General features: G+C 39.5%; 1 protein-coding gene across 1 annotated transcript in view; it reads right to left on the reverse strand.

Annotated features, from left to right (window-relative positions):
- The window catches only part of SRGAP1 (SLIT-ROBO Rho GTPase activating protein 1), a 189,778-nt gene that overhangs the window by 17,125 nt on the left and 147,681 nt on the right, over positions 1-24,972 (reverse strand). The window contains exons 14-16 of the mRNA XM_036761289.1: positions 21,590-21,724; positions 9,290-9,395; positions 2,074-2,298 (exon numbers count right to left, since the gene is read on the reverse strand). Of these exons, the coding sequence (XP_036617184.1) occupies positions 2,074-2,298; positions 9,290-9,395; positions 21,590-21,724 (466 nt within the window). The remainder of the gene's footprint in view (positions 1-2,073; positions 2,299-9,289; positions 9,396-21,589; positions 21,725-24,972) is intronic.

Consider the following 24,972-nt stretch of genomic DNA (forward strand, 5'->3'; position numbering starts at 1 on the left):
TCAAGTTTGACTTTAGACACTTACTGGCTATGTGGCCCTGGGCAAGTCACTTAACCTCTGCCTCAGTTTCCATAACTGTAAAATGAGAATCACAGCAGTACCAACTCTGCAGGGTTGTCATGAGGATAAACACTGCTTAGCACAGGGTCTGACTCATTGATAGGTGCTATGTACACACTTATTCCTTTCTTTCTACTTATTGCAATTATCAGTAAGTGATCTGATGTGTAATCCTTACTAGTACTGAAAATAATTTGTGCATTGATATTGCTTACTGACATTAATCATTGGGGTTCTGATGATACTACTTATTGATACCACTGAAAATGTAATTGTTAATGTATTACTATTATCACTCATTTTCCCCTTGTTTAACATACAACTTAGAAGGAGGTGAAAGAGAATCTCTACTAAACCAAAATAAGGACCTCTGTATCCTACGGCAGGAATAAAACTAAGTTATAAGGACAAGCTTTAGCCCAATGCCTGGCCTGGTACTAGCACTAAGACATGATCCTATTTATTCCTGGTAAAGGGATGAGGAACAGTAAAGTGTTCTGGGCAAGGGGTCGAGATGGGTTACTGAGGAGGGGAACCTGCGGCCTCAAGGCCACATGTGGCCCTCTAGGTCCTCAATTGCGGCCCTTTGACTGAATCCAAACTTCACAGAACAAGCCCCCTTAATAAAAGAATTTGTTCTATAAAACTTGGCTGTGTCCAAGGACCTAGAGGGCCACATGTGGTCTCGAGGCAGGTTTCCTACCCCTGGGACGGTTTTCTAGTTTCTCACAAGTCAGATTGTCACAGGGTGGGCATATGTTCTGAACATTAGATACACATCAAATATAAGTTCAAAAATATCACTAGGTCAAATATAAAGGATTTGGGGGTTATTTCGGGAAACTGATGCTATTTCACCCCTTCAGGAGTATGGATAATTAGGAGCTGACTACGACAATGTTCCAGTTTTTGCAAGGCTGTTGTTGAAGAGAGGAGGGATCAGACTTTTTCTGTCTGGCTCCAGGGGACAGAACTAGAAATGGTACATGCTCCAAAAAGGCAAATTTCAGCTCAATGTCAGGAAAAGGCTCCCTAATAATGAGAATTCTCCTAGAGCGGAATTGGCTACCTCAGGAACTGGTGAGTTTCCTTATCATGGAGGGTCTTGGAGAAGTTGCTTGAGAAGTTGGTGATCACGTTCTAGTGGAGGATCTGTCCAGGATTTGTACAGGTTGGACTAGTCAGCTATTGAGGCCCCATCCAACTTTAAAATTCTGTAATTCTTTAATAGCTGAATTGTACTGTACTTGTAGAATATGTCCTATCTTAACATCATAGGTTAGGCTCCTACTTATCAGAGCTGTAAAACTGGTAAAGGTAAAAAAAAAAAAGGCTTATAAAATTTCTTTATTTTCAGAAGCTCTAGGATAGAATCATATCTACCTGGTAAAGCATACGGAAAGAGAAGAATGATGACTGCGTCAATCACTGGAGAGGAACCAGATGTATTTGAGTGAAATTTCCAGCCATTTTCACTTGATATTGGTACACTAATACAAATTAATACAAATACGAATGACCGAAAAACTACCCTGCCCCAAATCCGACGATAAGAAAAAAAATGTTTAAGATCTAGATGAGGCGATAAACCCCTAGTTGAGGCTTGAGTCTCCCTGGTAACAGGCCAGTTTCTAGCCATCCTTTCAGTGCTACTAAAATTTATCTGTTTCCTAAATTTCATGGAGTTATATTCTTTTGAGGAAGCTAGGTGGTGCAGGGAATATAATGTTAGAAAGATGAATTCAAACCCAGCCTCTGACACTTACTAGCTGTGTAACCCTGGGCAAGTTACTTAACTTCTGTTTGCCTCAGTTTCCTCTTCTGTTTAATGGCACCTATCTCCCAGGATTGTCGTGAGGACAAAATGAGAAAATATTTGTAGCGTGTTTTGCAAATTATATCGTATTACATAAATGACAGCTGTCATCATGGCCGTTATTTTGAGAAGGGCAAGAATTTCATGGTTCAAGGCCCTTGCCTGGTTCTCTCCTGGCTTAAATCCCTCTTACTTACCAATAGTCACCTCCAGCCATGCACTTCTCATAAACTGGGCCATCTAGTTCCTTAGCATCTGGGAAAATAGTCTCATGGTGGATGATGATAGTTTTGATGATTTCATTCACATGAGCCTGGCAAGAGACCTGGTCCTGTATTTCTGGAACGGGCATCAGTGTTGGCCCAAAACAAATGGCCAGGTTATAGGGATCCATCATGTTCTCATCGCTGTACTGTGAGAGGCTAGAGAAGGAAACACAAGCAAGCGTAAACAGATTTTTTTTTTGAAAACAGAAAAATTCAGTGATGGTTAAAAATTCCCAAATTCTAAGAATTAAAGCATAAACCCTTTGATGATCAATTATGAATTATGGCCCTCTATCCTACCCTACAGTAGTTCAACTGAAAACAAAGATAGCTCTAACTAGTATTGAGTAGCAGCTGAAAGAGAATTGTATATTCAGCTTGCTTTATTAAGTAGCATTCTTGGAAGGCAGGGAAGAGAATTTATTATGGTTCTCAGTACAATTGGGAGCTAGGATAAAATGAACAGAGTTCCATCTGTAAGAGACAAAGTAAACAATCAACCATTAAATGTCAAGCAGATACATCTGGGAGGAACAGAAAGAAACCCTACAAGGCTGCTGTGTTTAGATCTCTCAAATCGCTCCTCCCTCCCATTTTTTTTTCAGATTTACTTCTTACTAGAAAGTGTTAAGGAACACTAGTGGGAAAGACAGTTTCTTTTCTTGCCACTTGAGAGGGAGCAAATGAACAACTCTTGGATTTTAAAATCAATGTAAGAAACTTCAAAGATTGGTCTCCAAAGCTAAGCAATAGTCCCTTAACCTTCATCATATCATACACATCAAAGGAACACAAATATTTTCTTCTACCTCTGCAGCATTTTTTAGGAAAAATAAATCCCATTTTCCCATTTCATCCATGGATTGTGAGCTGCATGTTTTTTGGGGGATTCCTAGTTGACTTGTTTTAATTATAGAGTTCAGTCACATGAATGTTCATGATTGTATTACTATAGTACCTCCTCTGGGTTATTTTCTCCAACCTATACTCAAACCAGTAGAGAGGGCTGGTACCTTGTACTCAAGAATAACCTTTCGGGGGCCCACTTCTAACATTTTAGCTCATGAGCCTCCACCAATATGCTTCCCATGAACAACCAGCCAACAGATACAATCAGCCCTTAACAAAGCCATTTACTAAGATGGCATAATGGCAGCTACAAAACATTTTCTACAAATCAGATACATATTCTCCCATAAACAAACATAGTATCCATGGGAAGAGAAGGCTTACACTTGAGAGTACATATGTGGGATTAATTTATAGCAATGGCATCTTACAACTACTGTGGATACTGGCTTGGAAATCCTTCTTAGATTCCTCTTACAACTCCCCTTATAAATATACAATATCTCTGCTAAGAAAGTTAAGTTGGGCTGTCAAGATCTAATCTCTCCATGGACAGCTTTCTTTTTCTGCTACTGGGGGTCCCATTCCTTAAAGATGCTGCCTCCCTCAAGTGACTGCTTCACTGGAGCCATGTCTATTTAGACTGTGTATGTCTCTGCTCCTTCAACTGTAACTTCTAAACCAATGAACTCTCCTCCAACTGCTGAATGAGGTATTAGCCACTGAGCAAATTGCTGCTAGACACCGTGACTAATGAGACGGGGAGGAGAGAGAAATCCCTTCCTCCTCCCCTTTAGGACTCTCCTCCATAAACAGCCTGGACCCCCTTGAACTTCCCTGGGCTTAGCCATTAAAAGGACCTTGGATTGTGTCTAATTTGTTTGCTCAACCAATGGGTTTCCGTTTAATTCACTCAAGAGACCTGTTTATATCCCATAAAATGACCAGTAGGTGTTAATACCTTGTTAACACATTAACTTCTCATTACCATCAACTGTACTGGGGGAAAGGGAGGAGGAAGAAATCCTCTCTTATACTATTATCCAGCTGATGATTATAATTGGACTTATAAACATTATAAGATGCCTTCTGTTAGCTTCCTGCCCAATTTGAATGAAGAGGGAAGGTATCTTAGGAAAACTATTTTTATCTTAGCAACGTTAGCGTCCTATACAATGTCTAGTCTGAAGAGAACTTAAAAGTCCAGATGAAAGCCTAGTGCCTGGCACAAAATAGGTTCTTAACAAATGCTCGTTCAATTGAACTGTACTGAATGAAAAGATGACAAACTGAGGGAGAGGGGGACACCACACACTACCAAAACAAGGTTGTGTCAGAGTCAAAAATGACTCACCACAATAAATACTATTATATGCTTTTTGTGAAATAAAGTAGTCTAGTTCATGTTATGCATACTTCATTCTCAAGAAGGACCAATGACATCGAAAGGGTGATATCTTGAAATGGAGTCTAATTAATTAGAAAAGGAAAAAAAAGTACAATTTCCACAACTATTATATAGAATCCCTAAGTTCACAGTCTTTAAAATGTCTATCATATAGCACTGGAAAGACATGTTACTCCAATTGGGTCAGATCTTTTCTCATATCATCACCTATATTTTAGAAATGTCCTTTTCCCCATTTCTGTCTGTTGAAATCCTTTAAGACACATCTCAAATGCTGCCTCCTTGAAACCTTCCCTGAACCCTTTAGTTGCAAATGATTTTTTCTTTCATGGGAATCTCATTGCACTTAATATGCATATAGCATTCTTAGTTCATCTTCTGATATATTTACCAAGTTCTATTTTGTATTACAGTTAATTGTGCACATGTCTTAGCTCCTCTAACAGAATGTAGGCCCCTTGAGGGCAGATGCCACATCTTAGCTATCTATCTCTCTTTCCCAGTGCCCAGTACAGTGTTTTGCACAAAGAAAGTACTTAATAAATGTTGAAATTGAATTGAAGATAAGAGAATCACTGGTTTTTTTTTTTTTTTTAGAGATAGAAGAGAGCCTGGAAGTTCTCTAGCCTTTCATTTTGCAACTGAGGCAAGAAAGAATGGGGGTAAAACATAGAGGTATGTGTCTTTAATCCTTATTTTCTTATCAGAAAACACTTGAATCAAGGAGGCATGCAATTAATCTTTCCAAGTTTTCAAATTAAAGCCTGTTTGAAAAGCGAGCATCTGAAAATTTTTAAAAGAAATTATTACTAACGTATGTACAACAAACATTCCACAACATACAAAGACTGAAAAGGAGAATTATATATGGAACTGAGGTATTTTGTGATGTATGCTTTGTTCTTAAAAAATTACAGCACAATACTTTTGCTTTTACAGCACAGTAAGTTTTAATGTTATTTTCCTATCATTCTTTAACAAGTCAAGTGAATAATTAGCAACCACCTCTTTTTGGGTTCTTTCCAAAAGCCCCACACCCAAACATCACACAACAAAGCCAGTCTCTTCAGAGGGCAGAGGCAGGATGGCAGGGGTGCCTTTGTGTTCAGGCTCATTTCCTTCCAACTTCTGCCTTTTCACTAGGAGATTTGGGAAGGATACCATTTGATTCTAAATTTTATTTTTTGACAGGCATATTAACAAATATGCTCACTTCTAGCAATAGAAAGCAAGCATTCTGAGAACAGGGATTGTTTCCTTCTTAGTATTTCTATCTCCTGTAGGCAGCATAGTACCTGGTACTTATGAGGCACTTAATAAATGCTTGGGGGAGGGTAGCTACTTGGTGCAATGTCTAGAGTGCTGGGCCTGAAGTCAGGAAGACCTGAGTTCAAATCTGTCCTCAGAAACTTACTAGCTGTGAGACTATGGGTAAGTCACTTAACCCGGTTTACCTCAGCTCCTCAGCTATAAAATGAGCTGGAGAAGGAAATGGCAAACCACTCTAGTATCTTTGCCAAGAAAGCCCCAAAATGAGGTCACAAAGAGTCAGACACAACTGAAATGACCAACAACCACTTGAAAACTGACTTGCTGGTATAGGGGTGGGGTTGAAAGCACTTCTGATAACTTCACTGGGTCAGAACATCTCTATCAATGAATACCAAGCAATATTATTTTAAGAACAACCTTGAGCTACTAAGTCATTTTAACCATTATAAATACCCAAATTAACTACAAAGGAGATATGAAGGAAGTCACTATCTGCATCCAGAGAAAGAACTGATAAATAGAAGTATGTGTAGAATGATTGTGTGTGTGTGTGTGTGTGTGTGTGTGTGTAGTTTATTTATTTTTATTTATATTTGCGTCTAATGATAGCCACCTCCAGGGTAGGGTGATGGGAGGGGAAAAAAGGAGGAAAAAGAAAAGAAATTTATATATATAATTTAAAAGGATATATTTAAAAGAAATAGCAAGTTGTACATAAGAGATTTGCAGTTTCATGTGCAATCTTGTTTTTTTAAAAAATATACTATATTATGGAAATGCTCATTTTATTCCATAATTTAAAAATAAGATGAATATAAATTTGAAAAATCTATGGATTATAGGCTAAGTGTGAAAAGTCTTGAAAGCTATCTGATGAACTAAAATTCCACAAAAAGTCTGTTTCAACTGGCTGCAAGATTTTGTTGTATCCTCTGAGTCCTACATAAAATCTACAAGTTAGCTGGGGCATTGTGGAATTCTAGTTGAAACACCTGAAAAGTAACTGCCAGGGAGAGGGTGAGGGGGCACCCTGACTAGGTGTCTTTCCCCTATCCATCTCCCACCAAGTGGAGGAGGACCCACTAGCTTCTAAGGTCCTTAAGGAGCTGGCAGATGTCGGACCTCTCAGCTTTCCATTGGTGACCTAGCATCACTGCCCCCTTCCAGCAAAGGCTCCCATCTTCTCAATGGTGTCTTAGAAGTGTGCCAGATCATCTGGTAACAATGTCTGTGTCAGGAGCCAAGGAGAGAGATGAAAATTCTTATACTTAAGGTGACCGTCTTGGTTCAGCAGACAGATTACTGAGCCTGAAGACAGGAAGACCTGAGTTAAAATCCATCCTCAGGTGTTTACTAGCTGTGTGACACTGGACAAGTCATTTAACTCAATTGCCTCAATTTCATCATTTATAAAATTGGGATAATAATAGTAACCACCTCCTAGGGTTGTTGTGAGGATTAAATAAGATATTTGTAATTTGTATATTAGCACAGAGGCTGGCACTCGGTACGTGCTATATACATGTTAGCTTTTATTATTGAGCTTAAAGCAATCCACAAATTTCCTCTCCCTCTCCAGGAAAGCGGAGAGAAGAGACTTCCAGTAACTAAGAGCTGTAAGATACCAATTTGGCACATGGGCTTGTATCTGAAGGAGGAAATGTTAGACTTCGGTGGGGTAATGTTTTATGCCAACCTCTTACTGTACCACCTGAGCAAACACCCTTCTCTAAAAGTTACTTAGGCTGGCTGACTAAATGGATTCTTAATTGATAATATTGGCTGGGGTTTTGGGGTGAGGATGAAAGCATGAGACAGTGGCATCAGAGAATCATCCCTGACCCCTCAAGGGTATCTCCAGAATCTTGGAGGGAAGATGCAACCAGCTCAGCTCTGGGGACCCAAATCATTTGTGAGAGTGGGGGCTGAGAGAAGGATCTTCAAAGCTAGCATGGAATATGCTTGATTAGAGAGGTCCTAGGTTTCACCAGTGCTCAAGGACTAGAGAAAGGGGTATCAAGAAAATAGATGTGTGGTGTAAAGTCAGGGAGTAAACATATGACATTTATATAGTGCCTTAATATCTTCGAAGTGCTTTGCATAGATTAGCATAATGGTTTTGGCAAGATTTAATGGGGAGAGAAAAGGCTAGCAGGGATGGAAGCTATTCTCCTGGACGAAGGGCAAACGCAGTAAGAATCTAAGAGAGGAAATTGACAAATTTTGACTAATTCCTCTACCCCATAGTCTTCCATCATGTTGTTAATGTCTTCGTAACACTGTGATATATTTAATATACTTAAAAAGATGAAACTACAGTGGTGCCTAAAAATAATTATGACCTGAATAGACCCCAACAGACATTTCTGTCTGAAGCTTTGGGAAAGGAGTGGGTACTGAAGTTTAAGCTACATGGTTCTCTGTCTTTATTCAAATCCAATTGAGTTAATTTAAACAAATATTTATTGAATGCCAGCATCTAGCTATCTATGTGGACACCTTGGCTCTGACACTCTGGACTGTTCTGAAGGCTTCATGTGAGGTTGGTAAATTTTCAGAAGGGGCTGTGTCCACAACTGCCCTGGCAATTTTTCGAGAGCTCAAAGCAATCCAGAAATTTCCCCTCCCTCTCCAGGGAAGTGGAGAGAAGAGAATACCCTAATTTTAGAAATGGGCAATCTACAGCGGACAGAGGAAAAGGCATTTCCTCAAATTGACTCAGTAAATCATTGGTGAACTTTTCTCCCCCGACATCCATTGTATTTCTTTAGCTCCAACTGCTTACTTGAAATGCTGACAGGAGGACATGGGGTGGGAGTAGGGCAGTAGAAAGAGCTTATCTAGGACCTGGTCAGGATGCTTTTAAAATGCTGGATATGTACCAGGAAATAAGAAAACCAGCCTTTTTGTCTTTTTTAAAACTGAGAGATAAATGGACTAAATAGAAAAAAAAGATGTTCTTTTGAAAATCAAAACTCCATTTTTATATTTCTATTGCATTATTAATGGAAAAATGTTTTAGAAATGCATTCAAACCTTTATAGTATCTCATTCTACCGAACTTATAGAATTTCTCATTCAATTCAGAGCATCACACTCATCTCTCTTTTATTTCTCCTTTTTTCCCCCAACAGCATCAAGATTATAGTGACTTTCCACAATGGACAGGTGCCTAGCTCATTCTGACTTAAAAACAACCATCATAAAATAGTTAATATTAGCTTGGTTTGGTAGTTTGTTCCTTTTAAGAGGATGAGGTTATTTGGAGATTTACGGCCATAGTTTCTGCATTTAGGGTTGTCTGACTCTGTGACCCCATGGACCACAGCACACTACGCCCTTCTATCATGCACTATCTCCCAAAGCCTGTTCCTAAAGCATTTGGGGAAATGCTTTCAAACTAATAGTGACCTTGATTTGCTAGGAAGAAACATACTTTCATTTGCCATTTGATCATTTTTTTCCAGGCTTCAACTGTGCCAATTAAAATAACTCACTCATGATGAAGAGAACCAAAATGTTAATTTCATAGAGAACATGAGAACCAAGACAGAATTCAGAAGCAGCACATAAATGATTAAATACCAGTATTTTCACAACAGCCTTAAAGATACTTACTGGTTGAGGAAAGCAAAAAGGTACCTCATCACGATAAGGACCGATCTGGGCAAGGTAAGGAGGAGTTTACGGATGTGAAGAGCCCTCTCATAGAGATTATCTATTCCTACAAACAGAAGATAGCAAATATTGTTAATATCCTTCCACCTAAATAAACAAATTAGAATGATGCCTACACATTCTGATGTGTTCTATGATAGAGACACTCATATATGTTGACTATTGGGCCAGATCTTCAAACTTTCCCCATAGGCATGCAACTGATACTCAAGTGAAATAAGCATGAGGTATGCTACCATTTGTGAGGATGTCACCTCCACTCTGCCACCATATTTCTTTTCATTTGTATTCCTACAGTTCTGGTCTCAAACAAGATCCTTCTCATTTATTTAGTGTAGAAATAGTTTTAAACTTGTTAACATTTCTAAATTCCCCTGAACAGTTTCCCCCCCCTTTTTTGGGGGGGGTGGGTGGGAGGGAAGGATCTCTCCTTTGCTATGTTTGCCTAGTTCCCTGGACTTCCTGGTGCTTGGCATTTCCAAGTATTGTTTTCTTCTCTATTGAAGCAGACTTTTGGGAAGCTTCTCAGCATACCGGTGTTCCTGAATAATATTACCTTTAGGGATAATATAGTTAACAATGATATTAATGCCACTTTCCCTCACCAAAATTCTACTCTGATGCCTTATCTTGCTTTGAAGGTAACATTGGCTGCTCTGAGCTGCAGCAAATAGAGTGCAGGCTTTCTGGTAGATCCTACCAAGCTTGAAAGATCTCCACGTCTGAGAACAAATTTGAGTTTGGCAAGGTCACCAGGTGACAAGGTGGTTTGTCTTTCTTTTTTTTTTTTTGGTTTTGCTTTTTTGGTAATCCATAAATACTCTGTTAAGACATGGAGATCGTCAGCAGAAAGAATGCCCACAAATAAAAAATAAGTCACTGGTGAAAGAGTGAAGTAACAATCCCACTTTTTCTTTTTATTGGGGGGGGGAGGGGGACCCACAGTATTTTGCATCCTGCCTCGGGAGTTATGGGACCTCTAATCTGTGGGAACTCAGGCAGATCACTTCACCTAAGTTTTCCTTCCTATAAAAGGAAAAGGTTGGATTAGATTTCCTCAATGGCCACTTTCTGCTCTAGATCAAAAATCCTGTCCATTGTTTTTTTAAAATGTGTGTTCAAATCCATTCTTAGAGCCTCATAACAACCCTGTGGCACAGATATGCCAGGTATTAGAAGCTATATTGTGGAAATGAGGAAATGGAAGCTTTGTTCAAATCATAGATTGAGTAAGTGGTGGATTTCGGAGCTAGAATTTAGGTCTTCTGACTCCCAGCCCAGGATTCTTTCTGCTCCATCACTCTGTTTCTCTGTGTGGCTTTTTGAGAGAACTGACGAGTGTGCAAATGAGAGCCTCATTCTGGGAAACATAAGAAAATACTGGCATGATTTCCCCCCTAAGGAGTTTCAATAGTCTTTAATCATCATATTTAATAATAGGAAGAGAAAACAATTGACAAATGTAGCCGAACAGATGAGAAAGCCCTCCAGCTTCATCCTCCTATCAGCACCAATTCAATTAAAAGCTAATTCAGCCCAGACAGGCAGGTGATAATGTACAAATTAAAAATAAAATGCATGAACAACTACATTTAATCAACTAATTTTTTCCCAGCTCCTTCACTGTCGTCCAAGAGTAAGAATAACCATTTACATTGACAGGGAAAAACGTATCTAGGGCAGCTGTCCACTTATTAAGAAACCACTGGTGTGATCAGACAGTTACTTCTCTGCACAGCTGGAAAAGATTTTAATTGGTGATGGAAAAGGAGAGGAAATACATGGATATATAATTCCCAGATGCAAATGAGTTCAAAACAGTACAAGTAACTTATCCATCACATAGTCAGGACTTGCAGAAAAAAAGAATTCCCACTCCCACCAGTGACTGTGCTATATAGTTTAAATTGGAGCTGTCACATCTTAAGACTAGGAAAAAAAAGTCCAACTAAAATGGAGCTAAAGAACTGACATGCTATTCATGCTTCCAAAGCATTTCTCTATTCAGAGAGGTACCCTCTACATCAACTCAGAAAATACTGATAATACTATCATTAGAGCACTACGGAAACTGTATTTACGATTTGTAAAGTGCTTCAGAATGAATCAATACTCATGGATGTTATAAGAGAGAGGGTTAGAGTTGTATTTATTGGATACAGTGCCTTGCTTTAACACACTTTTCAGAAACTGGCTTTGTCGGAGATAAATTACTTTCCTTTTGGAGGTGGGTGAACTCTTTCAGGTCCCTAGGACCCAAATGACAGGTTGCCATTCCAGTTGAACTAAGGTACACTCTTAGTGATCTGGAAAAATTAACCCATGCTCCCAATGTAAGAAGTTTATTTTCTGGTCACCCTGAGAACTAACTCCATTCTATCAATGACTTCCATGTCCCCTAGTTAAGGGAGTGGGGGCAGATATTTTCAGCCTTCTTTAGCAGAGGAGAAGCCGAGGGATGCACGTATGTATGTGTGTATATGTGTATGTGCGTATATATGTGTATGTATATAATCAGATTTAGAGCTTGAAGGAACTTTATAGGTCATCTAATTCAACTCCATTCATTTTTAGAGCAGGGAAACTGAAGTCCATAAAGATGCCCAATGATCACACAGGTGGGAAGGGGCAGAGATCTTCATTTCATTTTCCACTGTAACATATGGATGAAGTGACTCATCTACAGAGAACCACTGAGAACTTAACGAAAACGGCAAACGCTACGTGCTCAAGTTATAGTAGATTAGGTATTAAATGATATGAAATACTTTATACAATTTCACTTTCTAATTTCCCCTCTCAAGACACCAATGATCTCTTAATTGCCGACTGTAATGGCCTTTTCTGGATCTCTTTGCAGCATTTGATATTGTTAACCACCTTATTTTCTTGGATACTGCCTCCTCTCTGGCTTTGCAACTCTGTATGTTCTCTCTCTCTTCCTATTTGTCTGACCACTCCTTTTTTTTTTTTTTTGTTGGATCTTCATCCATGTCATGCCCACCAACAGAGGTTCCCCCTCAAGGCTCTATCCTGGACACTCTTTTCTTTTCTCTCTCTATTCTCTCATTTGGTGATCTCATCAGTTCCTATGGATTCAATTCCAGAAGATTCCCAGATCTGTTTATCCAACTTTAGCCTCTCTTCTGAAGTCCAGTTCCAAATCACCAGCTTCCTACTGTATCTTACATTGAACACCTCCAGGACATAATTCTCCATCTCTCCCAAACTAACTCTCCTTTTACTACTGAAGGTTTCACAATCCTCCCAGTCACCCAGGTTCATCATTTCAGTGTCACCCTTGATTCCTCTTTTTACACATCCCATCAGTTGTCTAATCTTGCTATTTCTATCTGTGTGTTTCTGTTTTTGCATTCCCGTAGTGACTATTCTAGGACAGGGGCTTCTCATCTCTTGTCCTGTTGTTGCTGTTCAGTTGTGTCTGACTCTTTGTGATGCCATTTGGGGTTTTCTTGGCGGACATACCGGAGCAGTTTGCCATTTCCTTCTCCAGTTCATTTTACATATGAAGAAACTGAGGCAAACAGGATTAAGTGACTTGGCCTGGGTCACACAACTAGTAAGTATTTGAGGCTGGATTTGAACTAAAGGTGAGTCTTCCTAGGAGGTCTTTCCTGGTCTTTCTACTAGTGTCTTCTTTTCCACATCCTCTGTATTTATCTCGTATATATTGATTCATATATTTTGTTTCTCAAATTAGAACATAAGTTCCCTGAGGGCAAGGACAGAATTTTTCTTCTTTCTTTATATCTCTAAGACTTAGTGTCTAGCAAACATTTAATAAATGCTTGTTGAGTGAGCTTATATTTAATATTTTATGATAAATGCTATCTTTGAATATTTAGTTACATTGAATAAAACTGTAACAGTACTTTTATATCATCTTTAATTAGGGTGCTTGTCACATTGTGAAATAATTACATATTTTGAAGTTTGATGGTAAATATGAGTCATGTTATACATGTTATGACTCATTCTTAAAAGTAAAAATTGGTATTTATCCACATTTGTTCTCTTGTCAACAAGCCAAACATATGTTGTCCTTGGCGTTTTTGTCTCCAACTGATTCATGCCAAGGAAGAATTTGAAATAAATTACCTGAAGATGACCCTGCCACTGATAGCAGTCTGCTTAGAGACTGCCTCTGTATCTGTTATTAATAGCGCGGTGACAGCCACATAAGCTAGGATGAATACATCATTTTAAAAAATGCCACTGCTACCACTTGGGATGTGAGAAATATGGTAAGAATTAAGAATACTATTTTTTAAGCTACCAACCTAACTTTGGGCTGGGGGATGATGGGTAATTGTGTTAGAAAGGGTTAGCAGTCAGCAGTTTATCTTATTCCCTGGTTTTAAAAAGAATTCTTGTCATCATCATCGATCACCATCTCATTTCATCCTTGTGAAATCCTAGCTTGGCAGTTAGGTGGCACAATGGATAGAGTGCCTGACCTGGAGTCAGGAAGACCAGAGTTCGAATCTGGCTTGAGATACTTACTAGCTGTGTGATCCGAGGGAATTCATTTAACTCCTGTTTGCCTCAGTTTCCTTACCTGTTAAGTGGGGATAATAATAGCACTTACCTCCCAAGGTTGTTGTGGATCAACTGAGATAATAAACTGAAAGCACTTAGTACAATGCCTGGCACATAGTAAGCACTATATTATTATTGTGTTATATTAATATGATTATGTATTATATTAATATTATTATATTAGCTAGCTATTATTAGTCTACAGGATATGCAAAAGCCATAGTTTCTGTTTCGATGGAAATGGCATCATAAGATGCTTTGGATAATTCTTGTCAACTCTGGAGTCTGAGTCTGGGGTTCAAATCCCACTCCACCCGCCCGATATTTATTGCCACTGTGACCTTGGGTGAATCATTTCATGTCCCTGGGCTTCAGTTTCATCATCTGTAGAATAAGGGAGTTGGATCTGATGGCCTTTAAATGGCTCTTCCAGCTGCAGGTCTAGGATCATCAAGTAAGCGCTTTTGGTTAATCCTTGTCAATTCTCGGGGCAGTGTGGACGCCTCTGCCTCTTGGGATCTCATTTCCTTCAAAATTCAGCTCAGGTACCACCTTCTACGCCAACCAAGGAATTGACAAGCAATACACAAGCTATGTACCAGGCACCGTACAAAGACCCAAACCGAAACAGTCCCTGCCTTCGTGGAGCTTAAATTCTACTGGGAGGAAACAACACATGTATAGAAGCACATGCAATATTACAAGGTAATCTTGGGGGGAAGGATCAGGAAGGGCCCCATATAGAAGCTGGTGCTTCAGTTGGGTCTCAAAGGAAACCAGACGTTCTAAGAACCCCAGTGGAGGAGGGAATGAATTCCAGGCATAGGAGACAAGCCATGCAAAGACCCAGAGAAGGGAGATCCATGAAGATTTTCTTAATCTTCCCATCTACCAGTATCCTTCCCTCCCCAAACTCCCTTGGAATCCTTGTGTAGATATTTTGTATACATATATGTAAATGCTGTAGATAATCTGTACATGTGTATATTTTGTACATGCAGTCTACATACACATATGTACACCTGTATTCTGTACACATCTATATTCTTCATACATATGTGCATGTATGTATTCTGTATACATACATAAGCATATAGCCTGCATGTATACTATATGTTCTATATACATACATGTATGTGTATATAGCCTACATACACATTCTGTACATGTCTGTACTCTGCACAGACATAAACTAAATATTCTATGTACATATACAAACATACAGCCTATATATACACGTATGTTACACATTCAGTATACACACATGCATGTTATATAGTCTATACATTTTGTATGTATTGTATAAATGTAATTTGCACACACGTATTAGGTGTATATACATACACACATCTCCCTTATAAGGGTGTAAGCTTCATAAGGCAGGAATTTTGTCTCTGTATTTCTAGAGTTTAATAGTGCCTGGCCTATAGGAGGCACACAATAATAACTAACACTTATATAGTGCTTTACTGTGCTCAGTGTTTTATGTTGATTGTCTCATTGGACCTTCACAACCAACCTGAGAGATAGGCACTGTTATATTCCCAATTTAAAGATGAGGTAAACTGAGGCAGGTAAGTGGTAAAGTAACCTGCCCAGGGTAATGTAGGTAGGAAGTGCCTGAGGGTATATTTGAATGCAAGGCTTTCTAACTCCACCTGCTGTGCTCTAACCATTATGTTGTTGAGTTTTCAGTCCTGTCTGACTCTTCATGACCCCATTTGGGGTTTTCTTTGCAAGGATACTAGAATGGTTTGCCATTTCCTTTCCCAGCTCATTTTACAGATGAGGAAACTGAGGCAAACAAGATATCACGAGGCTAGCTTACCCACAGCCAATAAGTGTCTGAGGCTGGATTTGAACTCAGGAAGATGTCTTCCTGACTCCAGATCTGGCACTCTATGCACTATGGCGCCACTTGGCTGCTCATCCATTGGGCTACCAGTTGTTCAACGAATGCTTGCTGATTTATTGGTACAGTGGAAAAACCACTGCCTTTGGAGTCACAGTATATGGGTGCAAGTTCCAATCCTAGCTCTGGACTGATGTGACCTTGAGCTATTAGTTAATCTCCCAAGTCTTGGCTTCCTTAGGTGTAAAATGAGGGAATTGAATTAAATGGTCTTGAAGGTCCCTTCCAGCTCAAAATCTATGATCCTGTCATCTTAAATACTCTAATAAGTCCTTCCTCAGAGAAGATTTAAAATGCATTAAACTGCCGATGGTGAGTTACAGTTTCTTTTTGCTCATGATAAAAGCCAAAGCATCGTAGGCTTGAGGAACAAAGATGAGGAAAAACAACGTTAGCATTGCAGAAAAGCTGACAGGATAAATTCTGTGCATTATGTCAATCTAAAGTAGGGTGATATACAACCAACTGGCATTCCTGAAGTAGCAGCGTGGGTCTTGAGGTATGGAAGCCACCAGCTGGCAGTGGTGGATAGGCCTGAGAATTTCCCCTGGCTGTCTCCTCTAGGCACAGTCATGCCCAGTATGGCCTGTGGTCTGGCTCCAGCATCTGGCACACTCTCCTGGGCCCAGGATTGGGGCCAATATTAATGGTTGTCATGGGTAGCTTGGAAAATGTCCATGTCTATACCTGCTTGCGAATGAACGTGGAATATAACACCCCCTTGCCTTCCTTTGTTGGAAGACAAGACAAGCAATCATTGATGGATGTAAGTTCCTACTGTGTGCCAGGCACATTTGCTCCTTTGGGGCATGTTTTTCCCTGGGAAAGGCTGTGAGTAGAAGTTTTGTTTTATTTCCTCAAGCCATACCTTGTTCCTACAACTTTATAAGCTCATCTACTTGGGAAAAGGGGGAATTCTCAGCTAGACTTGGTGCTTTTAATTAAAATTCTCCAAGTGACTTAAAGTTCTTGTCTCCAAGCTGGAGGCTTCACATGACATCCTCCTAATACTCTGACATTGAGACATAACAGCTTCATGAGGATGTGTATTGTATGAAAAGCTAACCACAAATCATATCTTTGAATTCTGAAAATGGCAAATATCAGATCTTCATCGGCACCATTTCTAAAGCAGAGAGCAAATGCGAAATCACAGTATGCTATTTCCCTTGCTAACTTATCCTTAAGCATTAAAGACATGGACGGAAATTCCATGGTAGCTACATTTAGAAAAGGTATTTATTTAACAGCAGTTGCCTCAAACATTCCTGACATCCATTGCTAAATACTCAGCTTTCAAGATCAATTTACCAGTTAACGTTATATATTTAAGTAAGCATTCACATTTTATTTTTGCCACATTGCATTGAGAGTCAATGTCTAACATATGCTTAAGTTATGTGTGTGTGTGTGTGTGTGTGTGTGTGTGTGTGTGTGTGTACTTTATGGGGGAGAGGAGGGCAAGAAAGATGGAGACAGAAGGAGGGAAAAAAAAGGAGGAAAGGGGTAGGAGGAGAGGAAGGAAAAGATGTACTTAGAGGAAAACCTTAGTGACAAATTGAGTTCATTTGGTTTAATCTTTGCCTTGTTTTCAAGTTACAGTGACCAGAGTCAGCCCTGAGTGTGTGTGTGTGTGTGTGTGTGTGTGTGTGTGTGTGTGTGTGGGGGGGGGTTAAGGGAAGAGGAGAATGATTTGTGTACTTCTTTAAAAAATTGACATTTTATAGCGTGGCCTCATATAATCATAGGTTTAGAGCTGAGAAAGACCTTAGTTTAGGTGAACCTCATTTTACGTTTTAAAAACTATCCTCTTGCTTGTGGATCACTTTTATTTCCCAATATAGCACTTGCCCCTGCCCCTGCCCCCAGCCATTCCTCGTAATGGAGCATTTAAGAAGCATTGATTGGGCTCTTACGATGTGTCTGATACTGTGGCTCTGGTAATACAAAAAAAAGCAAATGGTCCCTGCCTTGAAGAAGCTTACATTCTAATGGGGAAGACCTTGTACATGAAAAGGTACACACACACACACACACACACACAAACACACATGGAGAGAGAGAACATGAAACATAGAAATAGAAATGCAGGTAACTTTAGACTTGTGGATGGCAGGGCAGTGGGAGGGGTAGATTAGAAAAGGCCTCTTCCAGAAAGTGAGATTTGAGCCGAACCTAAAAGAAAGCCAGGCAGGATTCAAACTCAGGTCTTTCTGACTCAAAGTCCAGCCCTCTGTCCACTACACCTCAACTACCAAATAGGACATTTTCCAAAACAATCAAAACACAATAGGAAGTTCTAGGGCCTTGACAAAGGGATATAAAGGAAAAAAAATTGTCATTTAGATTAAATGCCACTTCAAATTATTTTATCATGGGAAGAGGGTGGGAGTACTGTGGTCACCATTACAGCAACATTACTGGAAGCTGATAAGGCCCAAATCTACTGATTAGGCCAGTGATCTCTCCTGCCTCTGACCTCTTATTGAATATTTGCCTGTACCACATTTATCATACTTGTCTTGTGTTACTTTGCAATGTAATATACATATATATATAATTAATATAAATTAACTAATATTAAACAATCAATATTAAATTAATATAAAATATATATTTAATTAATACAAATTAACTAATATTAACTAATCAATATTAAATTAATTAATATAAACTATATATTATATTTAATTAATACAAATTAACTAATATTAACTAATCAATATTAAATTAATTTATTGATATAAAATATATACATTTTTTATTTTTAATTTGGAGCTGTGACATCATTGGATTAGTGAATTCCTAGGAAGGCAACTTTCTCTCTCTCCCTCCTAAGGCAGATCCCACTAGCTCCGTAACTCCATATGTTGTCTGAGACACTGATGGAACTTCCTGTAGGTATCAGGACTTAAACCTAGGTCTTTCAAGATTCCCAGGCTGGTCCCCCAAACCATCATTCTTCTTGTACACACTTGGCTGTGTATCTCACCTTTCCTGCTAGACTTAACTCCTTGAAGGTAAGGAATTTGAGTCTGTATCTCTTATGGCATCTAAGATATTGCAGATGCTCAATAAATGGTCCTGGCCACACATACACATATACACACATAAATATATACATAATATACATATATATGTTATATACACACACCACACACACGTATGTATATCTATCTATATCTATATCTGTGTTTAGAATGCGAGCTCGGCTTGCCCGTTCCTTTTTTGACCTTGATCAGGAGAGTAAATTTCTCTGGGCCTCAGAGTCTTGATCTATAAAAAGAGGGGGCCGTATCCTAAATCTATGATCCTAGAATCAGGTGAACAATACTAGGAAAGCATGGAGAGCGAAACTGCTCACCTGGAGATAAATCATAATAGTTAAGAAGCCCATCTTGAGGTTTCTGGGTGATACTGGCTTCCTGGCTGTTCCATGAACATGATACTCCATCTGGGCATTCTTTCTGGCTGTCTTCCATGCCTAGAAGGTCCTCCCTCCTCTGTTCTGCTTCCTGGCTTCCTTTAAGTCCCAACTAAAACCCCGCATTCTATAAGAAACCTTCCCCAACCCCTCTTAATTCCAATGCCTACCCTCTGTACATGATTTCCTATTTATCTTGTATATAGCTTGCTATATACATACATACATACATACATATATACACACACATACGTGTGGGTTTGTATGTTGTCTCTCCTATTAGATTACAAGTCCATGAGGGCAGGGATTGTCTTTTGCTTATTTTTATATCCCCAGCACTTAGCACATAGTAGGTGCTTAATAAATGTGAACTGATTGACCAGTTCTTGTAAGAAGCCTTGATTGGGTGACATAGTAGAAGAAAAATGGAATAGAAGTGAAGAAACAAGTGTTGCTGAGGGGCTGACTAAGCTCCTGGCATTACATCATGATATAGGGAAGAGGGTTGTGCCTCCCCTCCAGCTGTCATGTGGGACACCTAAAGAAGACAGTGATCCATGCAAGGAGAAATCTGCTGAATGTTGCAGATGCAAATCCCCAGGGTGCTCCTTTCCCCATATTTAAGTCAATTTGCAGGATGTGAGGGAAGATTCTGGTCATGGTAAAAGGGAATTCCAGGATCATGACATCTCTCTCTCTCTTTTTTTTCCTCCTAGTTCTTTCCAGCTGGGTCAAAAGTCTGCTGTGATGACTCAGGCTATGTGTGTGTGCATGTTGAAATGCTTCAGGGACATTCTGAATCACCCACAATAATATCTAAATGAGCTAGAGGAGGCTTTCTTGGAACAGAGTTCTTAAAAAGTATATTCGTTGGTAGTTCTCTCTCCCTCTGGAAAGCACTTTGCATTGACTTGGTGTATATATTTTGAATTTAGTTGAAGGTGTCCATGTTGTATTCCCCTTCCCTTTCTATCCCTTTCCCTCATCTAGTAAAACATGAACATTGTGAAGTTGGGGACTGTTTCCTTTTGGTCCTTTTATCCCCCGGACTTAGCATAGTGCCCTGAACATAATTGGCATTTAACTCATTGAACTGAATTAAGGAAGAATTGTGACCCTGGACTTTCATCCTCTTGCTACCTATGCCATCTTCCAGCAGTCATACCTAAATACAAAGGTTGACCCTTGACATTTCCATTAATAGTAATACTTATACTTTGGAAAGCACTGGGGATGAGGTGGGGGAGGTGTTTCTATTAACAAAACATTACGGGTCTGCCAGGGAGGGCACTGCCAGACCAGAAACTGTAGGCAGTTAGGTGGTATGGTACATAAAGCACTCTCCTGTGAGTTAGGACGATCTGAGTTCAAATCCCACCTCAGACACCTAATAGCTGTGTGACCCTGGGCAAGTTACTCAACATCTCTATGCTTTAGTTTCCTCATCTGTAAAAAGACAGGGCTGGACTTGATGGTTTCTGAGTCTTAAAACACCCAATCCCTAGGGTCAGTCTTCACTTTCCTCATTTTACTTTTAGAGAGTCGGGGACAAAAAAAAATCGAAACATTCTCAGGATACCAGCTTCAGAGTCTCCTGTGATATAATATTGCTTCATTGTCAAGTTGCTATTTGTATAACATTTTACAAAACTGTTAGACACACATGCAATCTCGTCGGGACCTCTCGAGGCAGGCAATGCAGAAGCCTGATTCTCCCTCTCCCATGCTACACTTCTTTCTCCATTCTGAATATAGCTTAGATTCTTCAGAGCGGAGCATGATTGGCACCTTGGTCAGCCCACAGAAATGGTTTCACTCCCTGGTGACATTGATGTATACTAACAGGAATTCATCTCAATGGAGCAGGAATTCCTTGAAGCAGTTACCAAAATGTGGACATGTTACCAGATGTCTAAGTTGGGCTAGGGTGAGCTGGGAGAAGAACCATGAGCCCAGAGCAAACAAAACAAAACAGAAATGTATCAATATATCTCATTTGCATGAATCTCACTTTCCTTCGTCCCCCAGCCTACCTGAACCCATCTTTGTGCTTGGAAGAAAATGAACAGCCCTGGAAGCTTCAATATTCCATATTCGATTCAGAAATGCCCTCACAACTGCATTCCACTCTGGGAATGTGCCTGTGTTCAATCCCACTCCAAAAAGGGAGTGACCCTGGCTGCAGAGCAAGACTCACCCTGGAGACGAAGTGCTCCAGAATGGAAACAGCTTGTCTCCGAAATCCAGGGGGCTATCTCTTGCCCTTTCCAGGAAGTTGTTAATTGAAACACATAGTTCTGCAGAAAGAAGGATTTTTAAAAAAATACAAAAAAAGTCCACTTACTGACACAAGAAATAAGATCATTAAATCTTTCCTTAGGAAAGAGGGGGTTTTCCAGCCCGCGGAAAAAGAGTTTCAGAACTCCTGCAACTGAGTTAATGTCATGGTTACTTTGGTCATCAGCCAAAGGATTTTCACCTAAAATAAATAAATAAAAAACAAATTATTCATATACTTTTGTTCACTCTGATCAAAACCACAGACATTTCTTTACAAGGTTGTTAATTATAATTATGATCTCTGAGATTTTATATGGGACTAAAATTAAAATTACTGGTTTAGAAATCCCACCCTGTGATTACACTAAAAATAGCAGGCTAAAATAAAGCTGTTTTAAAATCTTGTTGCCAAATGATACCTTACAATTTCCCAAAACGTAAAGAAAAAAAAATCATGGCATTCATAATGCTACCCAAGTTTCTCTCCTCTCTCCCAATGATCAATCTAACATCAACATTTGAATTTAATTCTCTTCCCAGACTCCCCACGCCGCAGTGTGAAAATCCAATATGTGTGTGCCTAGGCTAGCTCGATGTTTCAAAAGTAATGCAGACTGCTCCTGATTGCCAAGTTCTGCAAGAATATAAATGTTTCCTTGCCCCCCTCACCCCACAGAGATAAGTCTATTCTAAATGGACTGAATCTTAAGTATCTGAAGATTTGGTAGAATTTTCAGGCTATCTAGGAGGGGTGTTTAGAAAACGTGCCCTCAACTTGTCAGAAATGGGGAGAAGTGGTCTTTTTTGTGTGTGTGATGGTGTTTAGCTTTTTGTTTTGTGTTGTACCCTGTATTTGTAAGGTATAACACACCCTATTTAGGGTGTTACATTTTGGGGGCATTAGAGTAGATCAGTGTACCCCTCAATCCCTATTACATACTCTTTTATAAGGTTACCCACTTTGTAGGGGGAGATACCAAATCAGTTTGGTTAAATAAACTGAAAGAGCCAACATCAAGGCCAAGGAAATAACTCACTGGCTGATTCCCGGTTCCATGTTTAAATCATGTTTGTTATCCATAAAGCTATTCTCCTAGAAAGGCACATATATATCATGCAGACACTTAGCTCTTTCACAGAACAGACTCACCTTCACTCTATGATTTGTCAACTTCAATGAAGAATTCTTTTGATTCCTGAACAAACAACCTCTCATTTCCCTTTCTTATTACTAGGAACAGTGTACTAGGAAATCACTGATAAATATAACCATTTGTACCTCCCTAACATGGAGAAACTGCATATCTGAAATGAAGCTCTGCTGCTTGTAACAGAATTATCTGGCTTTTTGGGACCCTCGGATTGAAGATGGATTCTATAATACAGAGATAGGTTATTTTCCTCTCACCGTAAAGGGTGGAAATTACCTAGAACACCAACATCAAGCTTGCGAAAGTTTGCGAGAGAGTGCCTTCAAAGTAATGTCGGGCTTTCATTTTTTTGTTGGGGAGATGGAGAATGGCTGTTGCTGCTATTATAATAGGGGGCTGAGAGAGAGAGAGAGAGAGAGAGAGAGAGAGAGAGAGAGAGAGAGCCATTGGCTGCTTGAACCAGCTAAAAAGGCCAACGATGATTCTTTCCTCCTCACTCTTTCTCCCAGAGAGAATGAGTGCCTGTTTAAAAGCTTATCTCTATTTTTTGAGTTACATTTATAATTTCTGAATAATTAGTTTGAATTTTCTAGTTGTTTAAAGTGATCTATTATGGCTAGTTTGTATCTGAGTACTTCATTATTCATGAATAAGGAGTTATCAAAAAAAAAAAGAGTGAGAAGAGAGGGAGAGAATATCTTTGTCTGAATGAGAGGTGGATGGAGAAGAGTAAATCTCAATGGCTGGGGGCTCAGGAGCTATATGAGAGAGAATCTTATAGATTTTATAACTCCCTGAAAAACAGAGAAAGGATCTAGTTGTGTGAGCATTAAGCTTAGGCAATGCCTGAGACATTAATGAGCAGTTTTAAAAGGGGAAAATTCTCTTGGAGGTAGTAGACTCCAGTTGTTCCTTGTTTTCCTTCAAACATACTCACAGGATCTTTTCCCTGGGGAGTAGAGGTGAAGGAGGGGACTAGAGGTAAGTCACATCCAAGGTAAGAAAAGAGCGAGTGGCTTGAAAGGACCAGTGATGTCCATATTCTAAAGGTGGGAGGTAGCTAAGAGGGAATAGTTAATTTTCTGTTAACCTAAACACCTCCAGCCCAGTTACTGCTACAATATTCCTATTTGACATTTAAGATTTTTTTTTTCCATTTTGATGAGAACAACATACCCCCAAACCCCAGCAATGACAAAAAAAAATACTAAGCGAATTTCTGAGGTGAAATAATGGGGCCTGTGCTCGATTTAGTGGCCAGCTGAAGAACTGCATCCTTTAGCAGAATTTGGCTTATGACCTGGTGACCACTAAATGATACACAAGTTGTAGTGCATTTAGTTCAGTGCTAGGACTCATGGTGCTGTTGTTTTGGCTGTTGCTGGTTTCCATCAAATATCATAAACTGGTACGTAAGAAGGAGAAAACAAAACAAGATGATGTTTTTTAACTAAAGTCTAGCTCATGGCTGTCCAAAATGCAGCCCGCAGTGTGATTTATGCAGCCCACCTACACGCATAGAAATTTACATAAATGCTTTAGTACACGAAGCCGAGCTACCGGGCGGAGCTCTCACTAAAATGGTAAATCAAAATATTATCGTCTATTGTTTCAATAAAAACCTAAGGTTGGACAGCCTTGGTCTAGTTATTTCAATTCTGCAGAACTCGGCATCATTTCAAAGAAGGATGTGGTTTGTCATTTATTTACTCATGAGAGGAGAGAAGTGGCAGCTAACCCCTAGGTCGCTCTGTAACCCTGCCCCCCCCGCCCCAGGTTGCTTCTCCAAGCCATAAAGGAGGATGTCACAGGTGATGATCCTTGAGCCTCAACTTTGAAGAAAGGGAAGGAATGGATGATTGGAAGAAAGGATGATGGGGCTGACCATATTTACTTCTTTAGATGTAAATTCACTTCTATGGCATGGGGATAAATTTTAAACCATTATGGAAGTTAATCAATTATTAATAACATTTTAGCAAGGTTGAATTGATAACTAACTGAAAGAGATGATGAAAATGAGGTTAAGTATCGGGGAGCTAAATATAGAGAGGGCATCAGGAAATGGACAGAAAGAGGAAGCAGGAAGGCACTAGATGGGTCACAGTCTTATAGACAGTTTTCCTTGGTTATGCTACTCAGAATCACTTTGCATAGTGCTTTTGTAGGCCACCCATCCTGTCCTAAATCAGGATGCAATGGTTTAATGCTTCTTAGACCTTGGGTAACAAGTCACATCTTTACTAATTCCCCTGCATAAGTTTTTGCACCATTTTTCTTATGTGAAATTACTCCT

Source organism: Trichosurus vulpecula, chromosome 5, assembly GCF_011100635.1.
Source record: "Trichosurus vulpecula isolate mTriVul1 chromosome 5, mTriVul1.pri, whole genome shotgun sequence".
Taxonomy (NCBI): domain Eukaryota; kingdom Metazoa; phylum Chordata; class Mammalia; order Diprotodontia; family Phalangeridae; genus Trichosurus; species Trichosurus vulpecula.